Genomic DNA, 20723 nt, shown 5'->3' with positions numbered 1-20723 from the left:
AACCCCACTGGAGAGCTTCCTCGAGGACACCAAGCTCTGCATGTGGGAGTCATCACAGAGAACAGCCCCCTCCCATCCCCCCCAAGGAGGCTCCTTGCCCCGCTTTCTTCTCCCAACCCTCCCTGGCCCTGCACTCCTTAGAAAGCCCAGGGCTGCCTCTTCACACACACACACACACACACACACACACACACACACACACAGTAACAGGAAAGAACCAGCAAGCAGCCTCACTTCCCGCCCAGCATCCCGCAGGAGAATCTGTTGGCCCCACCAAAGCCTGGAAAGGGCCTGGCCACCCCTGGGGCTCAGGCCCCCTCTTCCTCATCGCTCACAGACTCTTCACACAGGGCCAGGGACGAAGGCTGCTGCCCGCGACTGACCCGCAGCAAATACTCCAGCACTTGGAACTTGCTGGTTTCAACATAGGCCCTGGGACCCCACAGGAACTCGTAGCGGGCAGGGTCGCTGCCGGGCACCTGCCGGTACTCCACGTACCCTTCCTGCACCCAGACATTGGTGAGGAGCTCCCTGGGCTCCCCGTAGATGACGTGCTCCCTGCTGGCGTACACCCCCATGACCCCCAGCACTTCCCACACCTTCTCCTCCGGGGCACAGTCGCCCTCCAGGACGATCACCCCCAAGAGCACCACCAGGAGGCCGGTCTTGGGCATGCCCTGCTCACCACTCGGCAACCCACCGCAGGTGAGGCCCAGGACGGTGACCAGGACGTAGGAGTGGTCGCTGGGGTCCACCTCCTTCACATCCACGCCAAAGACCAGCCGCATGCACTCGGACGCTTGGCCGAAGATCACGGGGAAGGCGTCCTGGTAGTCGTTGCCGACCACCTCCAGCATCTCTGCCTGGCTGGTGCGCTGCTGGGTGAGATACTTGAGCACCAGGAACGCCACCAGGTCAGCAGCCTTCCCCTGGAGTGTGTCCTGGAGCAGGGGCTGGGCTTCCTCGGGCTCCTCCCAGCCGCTCGACCCCTCCTCATCTGGGCTGCTGGAGCCATGGTGGGGCTGGCCCCATGCAGTGGCTGCCAGGCCAGTGGGGGAGGGGCAGGCACTCTGAGGGCTCTGGGGAGCACTCGGGCCCCCAGCAGCAGACCCCTCCTCCGGAGGGCCCAGAAACAGGGCAGAGCAGGAGATGCGAGAGGGGCTGGACTGGGAGGAGGCAGAGGCTGAGGAGGAGGGACATGGGCCCCCCTCCTCCCCAGCCCCGGACAGCTGTGCCTCCACCAGGCTCTGGGCCGGGACTGGGTCTTCCTCCAGCTGCCAGAGCTCACTCCTCCGACCCAGGGACATGGCGCCTGTCGGGCTGAACCTGAAGACAGAGGTGGGATGGCTCCTCAGAGTCCAGCCGGCCTGCAGAGGCCTGAGGTCCCAGAGCTGACAGTGGGCTGCTTCCTGCTTAGGAGAGGATGGGAAGGGCAAGCCCCTGGGTCCTCACCTTGACCTGTGGCACTCCCCTGCGCCTCCCCTGCTCTGTGACCTTAGGGACTCCTGCCTCAGGCAGAGACCTCGACTCTGAGTTCTTGAAGCCCCTGGAGGAGAAAGGGAGGGGCACCTCAGGGTGCAGACAGGAGGGCTGGGTCGGACTCTGTGAGGTCCCCACCAGTCCAGGCTGGGTGGCCCCCTCCTTGGCCTCTCAAGAGGCGGCTATTTCCCCTGCCAGAGCCTGGGCCCCACCCAACGTGGGACTGAGGCCAAAGGATCACAGCAAGGCCACGCAGCCCTGAGACTCCACAGAAGGTAAGCTAGGAGGCCCACATCTGGCCACAACTGCCAAAGGTCCACAGGGCTTGTCACGGATGTCCAGGGATGGCCAGGCTCGGGGTTCCATCTGTGCTGGGATGGGTGTGCCTCTTGGTCGATACCTTGACCCCACGGAAGGCCTGGGAAAACTCTCACCCGCCCTGTGCTGAGGCCTCATCTCCGGAGGACGCCAGAGGGAAAAATCAATTAGCCCACCATTTCCTGTCTCCCCATGGCTGAGAGAAGTAGCAGGGCAAGCCTGGTCCCTAGGGATCCTGCTGTGGGAGGCATGCCCTCATTTCTCACCTCCATCCCCACCAGGGCCAGGGCCAGGGCCAGGGCCAAGGTCCCTGCCTCCGCCACTGACTAGAGTCCAGACCCTCAGGCCCAGGCCCAGGCCCTCCCCTCCCTGAGACCAGGGATCTGGAGAGGAGGAGGGGCTCAGCCCAACAGGCTCCACCCAGGGTTCCCAGGGTTCTCAGGTAGGGCCTGGCCAGATTTCTAGGCCATCTCCTCCTTTTCCTGAGGGGTGGGTTCGGACCCAGCCCCTCCTCTCTCAGGGGTCCCCACATGGATTCTTGGCAGTACCAGGGACTCCTGTGTGTCTCCCAGGAGGGCTTCCTCAGATGACCTGACTGAGACCTCTCCCAGCATGGTCCTCTCGTGCCTGAGGGCTGGGAGAGAAGGGTGAGGACGCAGCAATCCACGCCCTCCCCCTGCACCCCACCCAATTCACAAGGAGCTCAGATCGGGGGTTGGTCCCTCTGTCCAGGGGCAGGAGTCCACTCTTTGTCCCTAAGGTGCTCACGTTTACTTTCGGCAGGTGCTGGAACTATCCCTTCTCCTATCCTCAGCATGCATCCTGCAGAACAACGCCACCACCCCGCGGAGACCCAGGGGAGAAAGTGGGGTGCTTACTTTTCTTGACTCCCAGCCTGGCCTCGCAGGACTGACCACCGGGGCAGGACTTCATTTGGGACCCCTATGTCTGCGTGGGGGTCTGCTCAGTCCTCCCTCAGAGTCTTGGGGCTCCACCCTCTGCTGACCTGAGGCCACAATCCTCAGACCAAGGCTCTCACCTCCCTCAGACCCTGGGTGCAGAAGTCAAGAACACTTCAGATGTTCCCCCCAGCTTGGGGGACATCCAAGAAGGAGCCCACGGGCAACAAAATCACTGTCTGTTTTAGGCTCTAAGGTCCTCAACGCTCACCCTGCATCCCTCGGGGACTGCCCTGTGCTGTCCCCAGTCCTTTCCCCTCTGACAGCCCCACGCATCCGTGAGATCCAAGGCCAAGTGTGGGGGTGCGACAGCTGCCCTATGGCCTCCCGTCGGTGACTCTGTTCTGGGGTCCAGGGTCCACGCAGTTCTCCCTGAGGGTTCTCGCCTTGACTTCGGGAGGATTTGACCTTCCCTGCTGCTGACCCTGATCTGCCTCTTACCCGAACCCCCAGACGCTCTATGACCCGGATGTGGAAGTCTGGACATGCCACTTGTCCTCTTCCCGCTCAGGGGCTTGCCAGGCCTGATGCTGTTCTGGGGTTCAGGGTCGCTCATGTGCTCCCACCGGGTCCTCGCATCCAGTCCCCTTAGCCCCTGCCCCTCGTTTTTTAAACCATGGCCCCCGCTTCTGTCAGACCTGGATGCGGACGTCCTGACACACTGCCTGTGGACTTGGCACCAACACGCCTCACAGGGCTGACAGCAGGGGCAGGTTTCAGTGCGCTGTCCCTGTTCTGGAGTCCAGGTCCCTCCCTGAGTCCTCCCTCAGGGATCTTAGCTTGAGCCTCAGCACATCTTGTGTTCCTCTCTCTGCTGTCTCCAGGCCTGTTCCCTCAGACCAAAGCCCTCGCTGCCCTGAGAACCATGGGAAAGGATCCTGGATGGCACATCAGGCAACAAAGGCCAGGGATTCCCTGAGATGGGTTCCTTCGGGTCACTTAGGCCTATCCTCTATTGCCCACCTGCACTCCCTGGATGGCCTGTGCCTTCATCCCTGCATCTGAAGGCCGCTCCTTACAACAAGCTCTCAGTGTCTCTGGGACCCAGAGCCGAAGTCAGGACACGCCTCATGTCATGCTTGTCCCACTCAAGGGCCTCCCAGGACTGATTCCCTACTGGGCCCAGGGTCCCTCTGTCCTCCCTCTGGTCCTCACCTTGACTCCCGACAGAAGCTGGGCCCTCCCAGCCTTCCGACCTGAGGCCGTGCTCCTTACCGCACGCCTCCTGACTCCTGAGACCCAGAATCGGATCTGCAGGCTCGCTATGCATCCCCATGGCCCCCAGGGATCTTCCTGGACTGACACTATGGCCCCACCCCTGGGAGATCTCCTCTGTCCTCCCTCAGAGTTCATAGCTTGACTCGGGTTACTGCCTAGGCCCTCTCCTCTGCACACCGGAGGGAGGCCCTGCTCCTTCCACCCAGGCCCCCAGGGTCTCTGACACTGGGGATGCAAAAGTCCTGACTCACCACCTCCAATCCCCCCTGCACGGACCTTCCCTCACTGCCTCTGTGCTGGGGTCCAGCGTCCTTCAGTCTTCCCTCTGCATCCTCAGCATGAAGCCCAGCAGGCCATGGGGTCTCCCCTCTGCCCACCTGAGCATTGGCTCCTTTCACCAGGTCCCCAGTCTCTCGGGAGACCCGGATGCACCAGTCCAGCCACACTGGCCTCGTTTCCCCATCGCGCCCAGGGGCCTTCCTGGACTGACACTAGGGCCTGACCTCTGTGAGTTCCCCTCTGTCCTCCCTCAGGGTTCATACCTTGACGCCCATAAGCGCCTGGGCCCTCGCCTCTAAAGACCTGAGATCTGCTCCTTACGACAGGCCCTTTATCACTCGGACACCCAGATGCAGAAGTCAAGACTCACCACGTGTTCCCATCCCGCACCAGGGGCCTTCATAGCAACCCTGTGCTAGGAACCAGGGTCTCTCAGTCCTCCCTCTGCATCCTCACATTGAAGCCCAGCAGGACCTGGGCCCTCCCCTCTGTCCACCGGATGGAAGACAGACTTCTTCCTCCGAGGCCCCCATTCTCTCGGGAGACCACGTTGCCGAAGTCCGGCCCCAGTGGCGGCGTGTTCCCATCCCGCCCGGTAGGCTCCCTAGACTGCCATCCTAGGCGGACTTCTGCCAGGGTCCCCTCTGTCCTCCGTTATGGTTCATCCCTGGTCTCCTCTCGATTCGCGCCAGGACCCTCCCCTCTGCCCACCTGAGCTTTGGCTCCCTCCATCAGGCGTTTAATCTCTCAGAGACCCGTATACGGAAGTCCAGACTCACCACGTGTTCCCATCCGCGCCCCCCCCCCCGCGCATTGCCCCCGCCCCCCCCCGCCCATGTATCTTCTATGACTGACTCTGCTGGGGTCCAGCGACCAGCAGTCCTCCCTCTGCATCCTCACCACGATGCCCAGCAGGACCTGGGTCCTCCCTTCTGCCTACCTGAGCATCCGCTCCTTCCATCAGGCCTTTAGTCTCTCAGAGACCCGTATGTGGAACTCCTGACTCACCACGTGGACCCACCTTCCCCTCCCCCCCCACGGTGGACCTTCCCTGACTGCTGGTGTCTAGTGTCCCGCAGTCCTCCCTCTGTATCCTCACCACGACACCCAATAGGACCTGGGTCCTCCCCTTGCCCACCTGAGGGAGTCCCTGGTCCTTCCACCAAGGCCCCCAGTCTCTCCGGAGACCTGGATGCACCAGTCCCGCCCCATCGGCCATGTGTCCCTATCCCTCCCAGGGGCCTTCCCGGTCTGACCCTGGGGCCCGACCGCGCTGAGGTCCCCTCTGTCCCCGGCTTCTATGTCCGTGGGTCCTGCCCCCGATCCGTCCCCACGCAGTCCCTACCTGGACTCCCTGGGCCTGCCTCTGCCCCTGCCCCTTCCCGACCTGGCATCCTTCCGCTCTGACCAATGTCCTAAGCTCCCTCAGACCCCCGAGGTGCATTTCACCAGACGCCCTCTGTGGCCACCCTCCCTAGGGACCCCCAGGGCCCGGCCGCGCCAGGAACCCAGTGCCTGGACCGAAGCGGGGGAGGGTGGGCCGCACACTTCTCCCTCAGGTCCCACCACCCGCTCCAGGGAGGGCCTGGGCCCGTCCCTCTGGGGACCTGTGGCCACTGTCCTGGGCCCCGGCGGGAGGGGCGCAGCCGGACGACGCTGCCCCTGCCCGCGGTCTCTCGGGGCTACCGGCAGGGGCCACCTGGCTCCTGGGCGCCCCACCCCCACCCCCAGTGTGCTCCCTCATGGGTGGGTCTACCTGCATGCCTCGCCTCAGCTGACCAAGATCCCGCCTCCCTCACGCAGAGGTCGTCGCCGCTCTCAGAGCTCTGAGGCGGAAGTCGGAGCTCGTCACTTCCGGACCCCTTAGGAAGGGGTCCCCTAGGGCCGCCAGCACGTCAGGCGGCGATGGGTTCCGGCGAGGGGGTAGGTGGGGGAGGAGAGGGGAACGGGCAGGGCCGGGGTCCCCCGGTCCTCCCTGGTCTCCTTACCTGGACTCGGGCAGGCGGGGTTGGAGCTTGTCCGCCTCACAACCAGTCTCGCACCCACCCCACACTTCCCTAACAGGGAGGCAGAGAGTGGAGTCTGGCTACTGTCACCACGCAGGTTCCTGGTGACCAGCTGCACAGAAGCCATCACGGCGCCCCTCTGGTCTCCCCAGACACCCAGGCCGGGCCAGGGGCATTTGCACTGCAGTGCTCGCCCCGGGAGCCACACCCCGTCACCCTGCTTCCCCTTCTTCTGCAGGGCTCAGGGCACCCCTCCCCACCTTCCTGCCAACACTGTGGCTGCTGGACACAGTCCCCTATGCCTGGGACGTGTCCTGCTTCTCCTGGTGTCCTCACTGCTCACCCACAGTGCCTTCCAGAGAGCAGAGCTCAGCCACTGGCTGGCAATCAAGGCGAGCAGGGCTCCCTCTGCGCTGACAGGAGGTTTCTCCTCCTTTCTTGAAGAACCAAGCCAATGCAGGAGCACACATCTGCGTGTGCCTTTAGCATTTGCACAGTGACAGACAGCAAAGCATCAGAAGCAAGAACCAACAAACTTTCCCTTTTATTTCTCTATTTCCTGACCCCATCACTTCACTCCTCCTTTTTTCACCTTTTCAACCCATCCTTAGACCAATGCCCTGTGATTTTGGTCCAGAGCCCAAAGAAGGAGGCAAGGGGTCCCACCTGGTTTCCAGGACATGACAAAACTCTTAACTCTTGAACTGGGTAAGGACAAATGCTGTGTGTGTGTGGGGGGGGGGGATGTCACTCACACACTCAGCCGCGGAAGCGGATGAAACCTTCTATGCCAAGGAACCCCACTGGAGAGCTTCCTCGAGGACACCAAGCTCTGCATGTGGGAGTCATCACAGAGAACAGCCCCCTCCCATCCCCCCCAAGGAGGCTCCTTGCCCCGCTTTCTTCTCCCAACCCTCCCTGGCCCTGCACTCCTTAGAAAGCCCAGGGCTGCCTCTTCACACACACACACACACACACACACACACACACACACACACACAGTAACAGGAAAGAACCAGCAAGCAGCCTCACTTCCCGCCCAGCATCCCGCAGGAGAATCTGTTGGCCCCACCAAAGCCTGGAAAGGGCCTGGCCACCCCTGGGGCTCAGGCCCCCTCTTCCTCATCGCTCACAGACTCTTCACACAGGGCCAGGGACGAAGGCTGCTGCCCGCGACTGACCCGCAGCAAATACTCCAGCACTTGGAACTTGCTGGTTTCAACATAGGCCCTGGGACCCCACAGGAACTCGTAGCGGGCAGGGTCGCTGCCGGGCACCTGCCGGTACTCCACGTACCCTTCCTGCACCCAGACATTGGTGAGGAGCTCCCTGGGCTCCCCGTAGATGACGTGCTCCCTGCTGGCGTACACCCCCATGACCCCCAGCACTTCCCACACCTTCTCCTCCGGGGCACAGTCGCCCTCCAGGACGATCACCCCCAAGAGCACCACCAGGAGGCCGGTCTTGGGCATGCCCTGCTCACCACTCGGCAACCCACCGCAGGTGAGGCCCAGGACGGTGACCAGGACGTAGGAGTGGTCGCTGGGGTCCACCTCCTTCACATCCACGCCAAAGACCAGCCGCATGCACTCGGACGCTTGGCCGAAGATCACGGGGAAGGCGTCCTGGTAGTCGTTGCCGACCACCTCCAGCATCTCTGCCTGGCTGGTGCGCTGCTGGGTGAGATACTTGAGCACCAGGAACGCCACCAGGTCAGCAGCCTTCCCCTGGAGTGTGTCCTGGAGCAGGGGCTGGGCTTCCTCGGGCTCCTCCCAGCCGCTCGACCCCTCCTCATCTGGGCTGCTGGAGCCATGGTGGGGCTGGCCCCATGCAGTGGCTGCCAGGCCAGTGGGGGAGGGGCAGGCACTCTGAGGGCTCTGGGGAGCACTCGGGCCCCCAGCAGCAGACCCCTCCTCCGGAGGGCCCAGAAACAGGGCAGAGCAGGAGATGCGAGAGGGGCTGGACTGGGAGGAGGCAGAGGCTGAGGAGGAGGGACATGGGCCCCCCTCCTCCCCAGCCCCGGACAGCTGTGCCTCCACCAGGCTCTGGGCCGGGACTGGGTCTTCCTCCAGCTGCCAGAGCTCACTCCTCCGACCCAGGGACATGGCGCCTGTCGGGCTGAACCTGAAGACAGAGGTGGGATGGCTCCTCAGAGTCCAGCCGGCCTGCAGAGGCCTGAGGTCCCAGAGCTGACAGTGGGCTGCTTCCTGCTTAGGAGAGGATGGGAAGGGCAAGCCCCTGGGTCCTCACCTTGACCTGTGGCACTCCCCTGCGCCTCCCCTGCTCTGTGACCTTAGGGACTCCTGCCTCAGGCAGAGACCTCGACTCTGAGTTCTTGAAGCCCCTGGAGGAGAAAGGGAGGGGCACCTCAGGGTGCAGACAGGAGGGCTGGGTCGGACTCTGTGAGGTCCCCACCAGTCCAGGCTGGGTGGCCCCCTCCTTGGCCTCTCAAGAGGCGGCTATTTCCCCTGCCAGAGCCTGGGCCCCACCCAACGTGGGACTGAGGCCAAAGGATCACAGCAAGGCCACGCAGCCCTGAGACTCCACAGAAGGTAAGCTAGGAGGCCCACATCTGGCCACAACTGCCAAAGGTCCACAGGGCTTGTCACGGATGTCCAGGGATGGCCAAGCTCGGGGTTCCATCTGTGCTGGGATGGGTGTGCCTCTTGGTCGATACCTTGACCCCACGGAAGGCCTGGGAAAACTCTCACCCGCCCTGTGCTGAGGCCTCATCTCCGGAGGACGCCAGAGGGAAAAATCAATTAGCCCACCATTTCCTGTCTCCCCATGGCTGAGAGAAGTAGCAGGGCAAGCCTGGTCCCTAGGGATCCTGCTGTGGGAGGCATGCCCTCATTTCTCACCTCCATCCCCACCAGGGCCAGGGCCAGGGCCAGGGCCAGGGCCAAGGTCCCTGCCTCCCCCACTGACTAGAGTCCAGACCCTCAGGCCCAGGCCCAGGCCCTCCCCTCCCTGAGACCAGGGATCTGGAGAGGAGGAGGGGCTCAGCCCAACAGGCTCCACCCAGGGTTCCCAGGGTTCTCAGGTAGGGCCTGGCCAGATTTCTAGGCCATCTCCTCCTTTTCCTGAGGGGTGGGTTCAGACCCAGCCCCTCCTCTCTCAGGGGTCCCCACATGGATTCTTGGCAGTACCAGGGACTCCTGTGTGTCTCCCAGGAGGGCTTCCTCAGATGACCTGACTGAGACCTCTCCCAGCATGGTCCTCTCGTGCCTGAGGGCTGGGAGAGAAGGGTGAGGACGCAGCAATCCACGCCCTCCCCCTGCACCCCACCCAATTCACAAGGAGCTCAGATCGGGGGTTGGTCCCTCTGTCCAGGGGCAGGAGTCCACTCTTTGTCCCTAAGGTGCTCACGTTTACTTTCGGCAGGTGCTGGAACTATCCCTTCTTCTATCCTCAGCATGCATCCTGCAGAACAACGCCACCACCCCGCGGAGACCCAGGGGAGAAAGTGGGGTGCTTACTTTTCTTGACTCCCAGCCTGGCCTCGCAGGACTGACCACCGGGGCAGGACTTCATTTGGGACCCCTATGTCTGCATGGGGGTCTGCTCAGTCCTCCCTCAGAGTCTTGGGGCTCCACCCTCTGCTGACCTGAGGCCACAATCCTCAGACCAAGGCTCTCACCTCCCTCAGACCCTGGGTGCAGAAGTCAAGAACACTTCAGATGTTCCCCCCAGCTTGGGGGACATCCAAGAAGGAGCCCACGGGCAACAAAATCACTGTTTTAGGCTCTAAGGTCCTCAACGCTCACCCTGCATCCCTCGGGGACTGCCCTGTGCTGTCCCCAGTCCTTTCCCCTCTGACAGCCCCACGCATCCGTGAGATCCAAGGCCAAGTGTGGGGGTGCGACAGCTGCCCTATGGCCTCCCGTCGGTGACTCTGTTCTGGGGTCCAGGGTCCACGCAGTTCTCCCTGAGGGTTCTCGCCTTGACTTCGGGAGGATTTGACCTTCCCTGCTGCTGACCCTGATCTGCCTCTTACCCGAACCCCCAGACGCTCTATGACCCGGATGTGGAAGTCTGGACATGCCACTTGTCCTCTTCCCGCTCAGGGGCTTCCCAGGCCTGATGCTGTTCTGGGGTTCAGGGTCGCTCATGTCCTCCCACCGGGTCCTCGCATCCAGTCCCCTTAGCCCCTGCCCCTCGTTTTTTAAACCATGGCCCCCGCTTCTGTCAGACCTGGATGCGGACGTCCTGACACACTGCCTGTGGACTTGGCACCAACACGCCTCACGGGGCTGACAGCAGGGGCAGGTTTCAGTGCGCTGTCCCTGTTCTGGAGTCCAGGTCCCTCCCTGAGTCCTCCCTCAGGGATCTTAGCTTGAGCCTCAGCACATCTTGTGTTCCTCTCTCTGCTGTCTCCAGGCCTGTTCCCTCAGACCAAAGCCCTCGCTGCCCTGAGAACCATGGGAAAGGATCCTGGATGGCACATCAGGCAACAAAGGCCAGGGATTCCCTGAGATGGGTTCCTTCGGGTCACTTAGGCCTATCCTCTATTGCCCACCTGCACTCCCTGGATGGCCTGTGCCTTCATCCCTGCATCTGAAGGCCGCTCCTTACAACAAGCTCTCAGTGTCTCTGGGACCCAGAGCCGAAGTCAGGACACGCCTCATGTCATGCTTGTCCCACTCAAGGGCCTCCCAGGACTGATTCCCTACTGGGCCCAGGGTCCCTCTGTCCTCCCTCTGGTCCTCACCTTGACTCCCGACAGAAGCTGGGCCCTCCCAGCCTTCCGACCTGAGGCCGTGCTCCTTACCGCACGCCTCCTGACTCCTGAGACCCAGAATCGGATCTGCAGGCTCGCTATGCATCCCCATGGCCCCCAGGGATCTTCCTGGACTGACACTATGGCCCCACCCCTGGGAGATCTCCTCTGTCCTCCCTCAGAGTTCATAGCTTGACTCGGGTTACTGCCTAGGCCCTCTCCTCTGCACACCGGAGGGAGGCCCTGCTCCTTCCACCCAGGCCCCCAGGGTCTCTGACACTGGGGATGCAAAAGTCCTGACTCACCACCTCCAATCCCCCCTGCACGGACCTTCCCTCACTGCCTCTGTGCTGGGGTCCAGCGTCCTTCAGTCTTCCCTCTGCATCCTCAGCATGAAGCCCAGCAGGCCATGGGGTCTCCCCTCTGCCCACCTGAGCATTGGCTCCTTTCACCAGGTCCCCAGTCTCTCGGGAGACCCGGATGCACCAGTCCAGCCACACTGGCCTCGTTTCCCCATCGCGCCCAGGGGCCTTCCTGGACTGACACTAGGGCCTGACCTCTGTGAGTTCCCCTCTGTCCTCCCTCAGGGTTCATACCTTGACGCCCATAAGCGCCTGGGCCCTCGCCTCTAAAGACCTGAGATCTGCTCCTTACGACAGGCCCTTTATCACTCGGACACCCAGATGCAGAAGTCAAGACTCACCACGTGTTCCCATCCCGCACCAGGGGCCTTCATAGCAACCCTGTGCTAGGAACCAGGGTCTCTCAGTCCTCCCTCTGCATCCTCACATTGAAGCCCAGCAGGACCTGGGCCCTCCCCTCTGTCCACCGGATGGAAGACAGACTTCTTCCTCCGAGGCCCCCATTCTCTCGGGAGACCACGTTGCCGAAGTCCGGCCCCAGTGGCGGCGTGTTCCCATCCCGCCCGGTAGGCTCCCTAGACTGCCATCCTAGGCGGACTTCTGCCAGGGTCCCCTCTGTCCTCCGTTATGGTTCATCCCTGGTCTCCTCTCGATTCGCGCCAGGACCCTCCCCTCTGCCCACCTGAGCTTTGGCTCCCTCCATCAGGCGTTTAATCTCTCAGAGACCCGTATGCGGAAGTCCAGACTCACCACGTGTTCCCATCCGCGCCCCCCCCCCCCCGCGCATTGCCCCCGCCCCCCCCCGCCCATGTATCTTCTATGACTGACTCTGCTGGGGTCCAGCGACCAGCAGTCCTCCCTCTGCATCCTCACCACGATGCCCAGCAGGACCTGGGTCCTCCCTTCTGCCTACCTGAGCATCCGCTCCTTCCATCAGGCCTTTAGTCTCTCAGAGACCCGTATGTGGAACTCCTGACTCACCACGTGGACCCACCTTCCCCTCCCCCCCCCCCGGTGGACCTTCCCTGACTGCTGGTGTCTAGTGTCCCGCAGTCCTCCCTCTGTATCCTCACCACGACACCCAATAGGACCTGGGTCCTCCCCTTGCCCACCTGAGGGAGTCCCTGGTCCTTCCACCAAGGCCCCCAGTCTCTCGGGAGACCTGGATGCACCAGTCCCGCCCCATCGGCCATGTGTCCCTATCCCTCCCAGGGGCCTTCCCGGTCTGACCCTGGGGCCCGACCGCGCTGAGGTCCCCTCTGTCCCCGGCTTCTATGTCCGTGGGTCCTGCCCCCGATCCGTCCCCACGCGGTCCCTACCTGGACTCCCTGGGCCTGCCTCTGCCCCTGCCCCTTCCCGACCTGGCATCCTTCCGCTCTGACCAAGGTCCTAAGCTCCCTCAGACCCCCGAGGTGCATTTCACCAGACGCCCTCTGTGGCCACCCTCCCTAGGGACCCCCAGGGCCCGGCCGCGCCAGGAACCCAGTGCCTGGACCGAAGCGGGGGAGGGTGGGCCGCACACTTCTCCCTCAGGTCCCACCACCCGCTCCAGGGAGGGCCTGGGCCCGTCCCTCTGGGGACCTGTGGCCACTGTCCTGGGCCCCGGCGGGAGGGGCGCAGCCGGACGACGCTGCCCCTGCCCGCGGTCTCTCGGGGCTACCGGCAGGGGCCACCTGGCTCCTGGGCGCCCCACCCCCACCCCCAGTGTGCTCCCTCATGGGTGGGTCTACCTGCATGCCTCGCCTCAGCTGACCAAGATCCCGCCTCCCTCACGCAGAGGTCGTCGCCGCTCTCAGAGCTCTGAGGCGGAAGTCGGAGCTCGTCACTTCCGGACCCCTTAGGAAGGGGTCCCCTAGGGCCGCCAGCACGTCGGGCGGCGATGGGTTCCGGCGAGGGGGTAGGTGGGGGAGGAGAGGGGAACGGGCAGGGCCGGGGTCCCCCGGTCCTCCCTGGTCTCCTTACCTGGACTCGGGCAGGCGGGGTTGGAGCTTGTCCGCCTCACAACCAGTCTCGCACCCACCCCACACTTCCCTAACAGGGAGGCAGAGAGTGGAGTCTGGCTACTGTCACCACGCAGGTTCCTGGTGACCAGCTGCACAGAAGCCATCACGGCGCCCCTCTGGTCTCCCCAGACACCCAGGCCGGGCCAGGGGCATTTGCACTGCAGTGCTCGCCCCGGGAGCCACACCCCGTCACCCTGCTTCCCCTTCTTCTGCAGGGCTCAGGGCACCCCTCCCCACCTTCCTGCCAACACTGTGGCTGCTGGACACAGTCCCCTATGCCTGGGACGTGTCCTGCTTCTCCTGGTGTCCTCACTGCTCACCCACAGTGCCTTCCAGAGAGCAGAGCTCAGCCACTGGCTGGCAATCAAGGCGAGCAGGGCTCCCTCTGCGCTGACAGGAGGTTTCTCCTCCTTTCTTGAAGAACCAAGCCAATGCAGGAGCACACATCTGCGTGTGCCTTTAGCATTTGCACAGTGACAGACAGCAAAGCATCAGAAGCAAGAACCAACAAACTTTCCCTTTTATTTCTCTATTTCCTGACCCCATCACTTCACTCCTCCTTTTTTCACCTTTTCAACCCATCCTTAGACCAATGCCCTGTGATTTTGGTCCAGAGCCCAAAGAAGGAGGCAAGGGGTCCCACCTGGTTTCCAGGACATGACAAAACTCTTAACTCTTGAACTGGGTAAGGACAAATGCTGTGTGTGTGTGTGGGGGGGGCGGATGTCACTCACACACTCAGCCGCCGAAGCGGATGAAACCTTCTATGCCAAGGAACCCCACTGGAGAGCTTCCTCGAGGACACCAAGCTCTGCATGTGGGAGTCATCACAGAGAACAGCCCCCTCCCATCCCCCCCAAGGAGGCTCCTTGCCCCGCTTTCTTCTCCCAACCCTCCCTGGCCCTGCACTCCTTAGAAAGCCCAGGGCTGCCTCTTCACACACACACACACACACACACACACACACACACACAGTAACAGGAAAGAACCAGCAAGCAGCCTCACTTCCCGCCCAGCATCCCGCAGGAGAATCTGTTGGCCCCACCAAAGCCTGGAAAGGGCCTGGCCACCCCTGGGGCTCAGGCCCCCTCTTCCTCATCGCTCACAGACTCTTCACACAGGGCCAGGGACGAAGGCTGCTGCCCGCGACTGACCCGCAGCAAATACTCCAGCACTTGGAACTTGCTGGTTTCAACATAGGCCCTGGGACCCCACAGGAACTCGTAGCGGGCAGGGTCGCTGCCGGGCACCTGCCGGTACTCCACGTACCCTTCCTGCACCCAGACATTGGTGAGGAGCTCCCTGGGCTCCCCGTAGATGACGTGCTCCCTGCTGGCGTACACCCCCATGACCCCCAGCACTTCCCACACCTTCTCCTCCGGGGCACAGTCGCCCTCCAGGACGATCACCCCCAAGAGCACCACCAGGAGGCCGGTCTTGGGCATGCCCTGCTCACCACTCGGCAACCCACCGCAGGTGAGGCCCAGGACGGTGACCAGGACGTAGGAGTGGTCGCTGGGGTCCACCTCCTTCACATCCACGCCAAAGACCAGCCGCATGCACTCGGACGCTTGGCCAAAGATCACGGGGAAGGCGTCCTGGTAGTCGTTGCCGACCACCTCCAGCATCTCTGCCTGGCTGGTGCGCTGCTGGGTGAGATACTTGAGCACCAGGAACGCCACCAGGTCAGCAGCCTTCCCCTGGAGTGTGTCCTGGAGCAGGGGCTGGGCTTCCTCGGGCTCCTCCCAGCCGCTCGACCCCTCCTCATCTGGGCTGCTGGAGCCATGGTGGGGCTGGCCCCATGCAGTGGCTGCCAGGCCAGTGGGGGAGGGGCAGGCACTCTGAGGGCTCTGGGGAGCACTCGGGCCCCCAGCAGCAGACCCCTCCTCCGGAGGGCCCAGAAACAGGGCAGAGCAGGAGATGCGAGAGGGGCTGGACTGGGAGGAGGCAGAGGCTGAGGAGGAGGGACATGGGCCCCCCTCCTCCCCAGCCCCGGACAGCTGTGCCTCCACCAGGCTCTGGGCCGGGACTGGGTCTTCCTCCAGCTGCCAGAGCTCACTCCTCCGACCCAGGGACATGGCGCCTGTCGGGCTGAACCTGAAGACAGAGGTGGGATGGCTCCTCAGAGTCCAGCCGGCCTGCAGAGGCCTGAGGTCCCAGAGCTGACAGTGGGCTGCTTCCTGCTTAGGAGAGGATGGGAAGGGCAAGCCCCTGGGTCCTCACCTTGACCTGTGGCACTCCCCTGCGCCTCCCCTGCTCTGTGACCTTAGGGACTCCTGCCTCAGGCAGAGACCTCGACTCTGAGTTCTTGAAGCCCCTGGAGGAGAAAGGGAGGGGCACCTCAGGGTGCAGACAGGAGGGCTGGGTCGGACTCTGTGAGGTCCCCACCAGTCCAGGCTGGGTGGCCCCCTCCTTGGCCTCTCAAGAGGCGGCTATTTCCCCTGCCAGAGCCTGGGCCCCACCCAACGTGGGACTGAGGCCAAAGGATCACAGCAAGGCCACGCAGCCCTGAGACTCCACAGAAGGTAAGCTAGGAGGCCCACATCTGGCCACAACTGCCAAAGGTCCACAGGGCTTGTCACGGATGTCCAGGGATGGCCAGGCTCGGGGTTCCATCTGTGCTGGGATGGGTGTGCCTCTTGGTCGATACCTTGACCCCACGGAAGGCCTGGGAAAACTCTCACCCGCCCTGTGCTGAGGCCTCATCTCCGGAGGACGCCAGAGGGAAAAATCAATTAGCCCACCATTTCCTGTCTCCCCATGGCTGAGAGAAGTAGCAGGGCAAGCCTGGTCCCTAGGGATCCTGCTGTGGGAGGCATGCCCTCATTTCTCACCTCCATCCCCACCAGGGCCAGGGCCAGGGCCAGGGCCAAGGTCCCTGCCTCCCCCACTGACTAGAGTCCAGACCCTCAGGCCCAGGCCCAGGCCCTCCCCTCCCTGAGACCAGGGATCTGGAGAGGAGGAGGGGCTCAGCCCAACAGGCTCCACCCAGGGTTCCCAGGGTTCTCAGGTAGGGCCTGGCCAGATTTCTAGGCCATCTCCTCCTTTTCCTGAGGGGTGGGTTCAGACCCAGCCCCTCCTCTCTCAGGGGTCCCCACATGGATTCTTGGCAGTACCAGGGACTCCTGTGTGTCTCCCAGGAGGGCTTCCTCAGATGACCTGACTGAGACCTCTCCCAGCATGGTCCTCTCGTGCCTGAGGGCTGGGAGAGAAGGGTGAGGACGCAGCAATCCACGCCCTCCCCCTGCACCCCACCCAATTCACAAGGAGCTCAGATCGGGGGTTGGTCCCTCTGTCCAGGGGCAGGAGTCCACTCTTTGTCCCTAAGGTGCTCACGTTTACTTTCGGCAGGTGCTGGAACTATCCCTTCTCCTATCCTCAGCATGCATCCTGCAGAACAACGCCACCACCCCGCGGAGACCCAGGGGAGAAAGTGGGGTGCTTACTTTTCTTGACTCCCAGCCTGGCCTCGCAGGACTGACCACCGGGGCAGGACTTCATTTGGGACCCCTATGTCTGCGTGGGGGTCTGCTCAGTCCTCCCTCAGAGTCTTGGGGCTCCACCCTCTGCTGACCTGAGGCCACAATCCTCAGACCAAGGCTCTCACCTCCCTCAGACCCTGGGTGCAGAAGTCAAGAACACTTCAGATGTTCCCCCCAGCTTGGGGGACATCCAAGAAGGAGCCCACGGGCAACAAAATCACTGTCTGTTTTAGGCTCTAAGGTCCTCAACGCTCACCCTGCATCCCTCGGGGACTGCCCTGTGCTGTCCCCAGTCCTTTCCCCTCTGACAGCCCCACGCATCCGTGAGATCCAAGGCCAAGTGTGGGGGTGCGACAGCTGCCCTATGGCCTCCCGTCGGTGACTCTGTTCTGGGGTCCAGGGTCCACGCAGTTCTCCCTGAGGGTTCTCGCCTTGACTTCGGGAGGATTTGACCTTCCCTGCTGCTGACCCTGATCTGCCTCTTACCCGAACCCCCAGACGCTCTATGACCCGGATGTGGAAGTCTGGACATGCCACTTGTCCTCTTCCCGCTCAGGGGCTTGCCAGGCCTGATGCTGTTCTGGGGTTCAGGGTCGCTCATGTGCTCCCACCGGGTCCTCGCATCCAGTCCCCTTAGCCCCTGCCCCTCGTTTTTTAAACCATGGCCCCCGCTTCTGTCAGACCTGGATGCGGACGTCCTGACACACTGCCTGTGGACTTGGCACCAACACGCCTCACAGGGCTGACAGCAGGGGCAGGTTTCAGTGCGCTGTCCCTGTTCTGGAGTCCAGGTCCCTCCCTGAGTCCTCCCTCAGGGATCTTAGCTTGAGCCTCAGCACATCTTGTGTTCCTCTCTCTGCTGTCTCCAGGCCTGTTCCCTCAGACCAAAGCCCTCGCTGCCCTGAGAACCATGGGAAAGGATCCTGGATGGCACATCAGGCAACAAAGGCCAGGGATTCCCTGAGATGGGTTCCTTCGGGTCACTTAGGCCTATCCTCTATTGCCCACCTGCACTCCCTGGATGGCCTGTGCCTTCATCCCTGCATCTGAAGGCCGCTCCTTACAACAAGCTCTCAGTGTCTCTGGGACCCAGAGCCGAAGTCAGGACACGGCTCATGTCATGCTTGTCCCACTCAAGGGCCTCCCAGGACTGATTCCCTACTGGGCCCAGGGTCCCTCTGTCCTCCCTCTGGTCCTCACCTTGACTCCCGACAGAAGCTGGGCCTTCCCAGCCTTCCGACCTGAGGCCGTGCTCCTTACCGCACGCCTCCTGACTCCTGAGACCCAGAATCGGATCTGCAGGCTCGCTATGCATCCCCATGGCCCCCAGGGATCTTCCTGGACTGACACTATGGCCCCACCCCTGGGAGATCTCCTCTGTCCTCCCTCAGAGTTCATAGCTTGACTCGGGTTACTGCCTAGGCCCTCTCCTCTGCACACCGGAGGGAGGCCCTGCTCCTTCCACCCAGGCCCCCAGGGTCTCTGACACTGGGGATGCAAAAGTCCTGACTCACCACCTCCAATCCCCCCTGCACGGACCTTCCCTCACTGCCTCTGTGCTGGGGTCCAGCGTCCTTCAGTCTTCCCTCTGCATCCTCAGCATGAAGCCCAGCAGGCCATGGGGTCTCCCCTCTGCCCACCTGAGCATTGGCTCCTTTCACCAGGTCCCCAGTCTCTCGGGAGACCCGGATGCACCAGTCCAGCCACACTGGCCTCGTTTCCCCATCGCGCCCAGGGGCCTTCCTGGACTGACACTAGGGCCTGACCTCTGTGAGTTCCCCTCTGTCCTCCCTCAGGGTTCATACCTTGACGCCCATAAGCGCCTGGGCCCTCGCCTCTAAAGACCTGAGATCTGCTCCTTACGACAGGCCCTTTATCACTCGGACACCCAGATGCAGAAGTCAAGACTCACCACGTGTTCCCATCCCGCACCAGGGGACTTCATAGCAACCCTGTGCTAGGAACCAGGGTCTCTCAGTCCTCCCTCTGCATCCTCACATTGAAGCCCAGCAGGACCTGGGCCCTCCCCTCTGTCCACCGGATGGAAGACAGACTTCTTCCTCCGAGGCCCCCATTCTCTCGGGAGACCACGTTGCCGAAGTCCGGCCCCAGTGGCGGCGTGTTCCCATCCCGCCCGGTAGGCTCCCTAGACTGCCATCCTAGGCGGACTTCTGCCAGGGTCCCCTCTGTCCTCCGTTATGGTTCATCCCTGGTCTCCTCTCGATTCGCGCCAGGACCCTCCCCTCTGCCCACCTGAGCTTTGGCTCCCTCCATCAGGCGTTTAATCTCTCAGAGACCCGTATGCGGAAGTCCAGACTCACCACGTGTTCCCATCCGCGCCCCCCCCCCCCCCGCGCATTGCCCCCGCCCCCCCCCCGCCCATGTATCTTCTATGACTGACTCTGCTGGGGTCCAGCGACCAGCAGTCCTCCCTCTGCATCCTCACCACGATGCCCAGCAGGACCTGGGTCCTCCCTTCTGCCTACCTGAGCATCCGCTCCTTCCATCAGGCCTTTAGTCTCTCAGAGACCCGTATGTGGAACTCCTGACTCACCACGTGGACCCACCTTCCCCTCCCCCCCCCCCGGTGGACCTTCCCTGACTGCTGGTGTCTAGTGTCCCGCAGTCCTCCCTCTGTATCCTCACCACGACACCCAATAGGACCTGGGTCCTCCCCTTGCCCACCTGAGGGAGTCCCTGGTCCTTCCACCAAGGCCCCCAGTCTCTCGGGAGACCTGGATGCACCAGTCCCGCCCCATCGGCCATGTGTCCCTATCCCTCCCAGGGGCCTTCCCGGTCTGACCCTGGGGCCCGACCGCGCTGAGGTCCCCTCTGTCCCCGGCTTCTATGTCCGTGGGTCCTGCCCCCGATCCGTCCCCACGCGGTCCCTACCTGGACTCCCTGGGCCTGCCTCTGCCCCTGCCCCTTCCCGACCTGGCATCCTTCCGCTCTGACCAAGGTCCTAAGCTCCCTCAGACCCCCGAGGTGCATTTCACCAGACGCCCTCTGTGGCCACCCTCCCTAGGGACCCCCCAGGGCCCGGCCGCGCCAGGAACCCAGTGCCTGGACCGAAGCGGGGGAGGGTGGGCCGCACAGTTCTCCCTCAGGTCCCACCACCCGCTCCAGGGAGGGCCTGGGCCCGTCCCTCTGGGGACCTGTGGCCACTGTCCTGGGCCCCGGCGGGAGGGGCGCAGCCGGACGACGCTGCCCCTGCCCGCGGTCTCTCGGGGCTACCGGCAGGGGCCACCTGGCTCCTGGGCGCCCCACCCCCACCCCCACCGCCAGTGTGCTCCCCTCACGGGTGGGTCTACCTGCACGCCTCGCCTCAGCTGACCAAGATCCCGCCTCCCTCACGCGGAGGTCGTCGCCGCTCTCAGAGCTCTGAGGCGGAAGTCGGAGCTCGTCACTTCCGGACCCCTTAGGAAGGGGTCCCCTAGGGCCGCCAGCACGTCGGGCGGCGATGGGTTCCGGCGAGGGGGTAGGTGGGGGAGGAGAGGGGAACGGGCAGGGCCCGGGGTCCCCCGGTCCTCCCTGGTCTCCTTACCTGGACTCGGGCAGGCGGGGTTGGAGCTTGTCCGCCTCACAACCAGTCTCGCACCCACCCCACACTTCCTTAACAGGGAGGCAGAGAGTGGAGTCTGGCTACTGTCACCACGCAGGTTCCTGGTGACCAGCTGCACAGAAGCCATCACGGCGCCCCTCTGGTCTCCCCAGACACCCAGGCCGGGCCAGGGGCATTTGCACTGCAGTGCTCGCCCCGGGAGCCACACCCCGTCACCCTGCTTCCCCTTCTTCTGCAGGGCTCAGGGCACCCCTCCCCACCTTCCTGCCAACACTGTGGCTGCTGGACACAGTCCCCTATGCCTGGGACGTGTCCTGATATGAGTGAAAAATAAA

General features: G+C 63.2%; 3 protein-coding genes across 3 annotated transcripts; all 3 read right to left on the bottom strand.

Annotated features, from left to right (window-relative positions):
* Positions 1 to 308: 308 nt before the first annotated feature.
* On the bottom strand, positions 309 to 6386 carry LOC130542757 (melanoma-associated antigen 4-like). The gene is made up of 2 exons (XM_057307247.1): positions 6242 to 6386; positions 309 to 1039 (listed from the first exon to the last, which is right to left on the bottom strand). Exons 1-2 carry the CDS (start codon positions 6384 to 6386, stop codon positions 309 to 311), a joined length of 876 nt encoding a protein of 291 aa, XP_057163230.1.
* A 979-nt stretch (positions 6387 to 7365) lies between these two features.
* LOC130542749 (melanoma-associated antigen 4-like) lies at positions 7366 to 13448 on the bottom strand. The gene is made up of 2 exons (XM_057307216.1): positions 13304 to 13448; positions 7366 to 8096 (listed from the first exon to the last, which is right to left on the bottom strand). The coding sequence occupies exons 1-2, from the start codon at positions 13446 to 13448 to the stop codon at positions 7366 to 7368; spliced, it is 876 nt and encodes a 291-aa protein (XP_057163199.1).
* A 975-nt stretch (positions 13449 to 14423) lies between these two features.
* On the bottom strand, positions 14424 to 20515 carry LOC130542744 (melanoma-associated antigen 4-like). Its single transcript, XM_057307196.1, has 3 exons — positions 20181 to 20515; positions 15568 to 15661; positions 14424 to 15194 (listed from the first exon to the last, which is right to left on the bottom strand). The coding sequence occupies exons 1-3, from the start codon at positions 20513 to 20515 to the stop codon at positions 14424 to 14426; spliced, it is 1200 nt and encodes a 399-aa protein (XP_057163179.1).
* Positions 20516 to 20723: the final 208 nt, after the last annotated feature.

The sequence above is a fragment of the Ursus arctos genome, chromosome X (assembly GCF_023065955.2).
Source record: "Ursus arctos isolate Adak ecotype North America chromosome X, UrsArc2.0, whole genome shotgun sequence".
Lineage (NCBI taxonomy): Eukaryota > Metazoa > Chordata > Mammalia > Carnivora > Ursidae > Ursus > Ursus arctos.
Note: the sequence above shows the minus strand (reverse complement) of the source record. Positions and strands in the feature narration are given on the sequence as shown.

Coding starts and splice junctions, on each gene's coding strand:
- LOC130542744 (XM_057307196.1), bottom strand. CDS start 20,515: ATGGCTTCTGTGCAGCTGGTCACCAGGAACCTGCGTGGTGACAGTAGC. Junction 15,662..20,180: donor AGAGCGGCGACGACCTCCGC/GTGAGGGAGGCG, acceptor TTTCTCCTCCAG/GGGCTTCAAGAACTCAGAGT. Junction 15,195..15,567: donor GGGGAGTGCCACAGGTCAAG/GTGAGGACCCAG, acceptor AGTGCTCCCCAG/AGCCCTCAGAGTGCCTGCCC.
- LOC130542757 (XM_057307247.1), bottom strand. CDS start 6,386: ATGGCTTCTGTGCAGCTGGTCACCAGGAACCTGCGTGGTGACAGTAGC. Junction 1,040..6,241: donor CCCCGCCTGCCCGAGTCCAG/GTAAGGAGACCA, acceptor CTGGCCTGGCAG/CCACTGCATGGGGCCAGCCC.
- LOC130542749 (XM_057307216.1), bottom strand. CDS start 13,448: ATGGCTTCTGTGCAGCTGGTCACCAGGAACCTGCGTGGTGACAGTAGC. Junction 8,097..13,303: donor CCCCGCCTGCCCGAGTCCAG/GTAAGGAGACCA, acceptor CTGGCCTGGCAG/CCACTGCATGGGGCCAGCCC.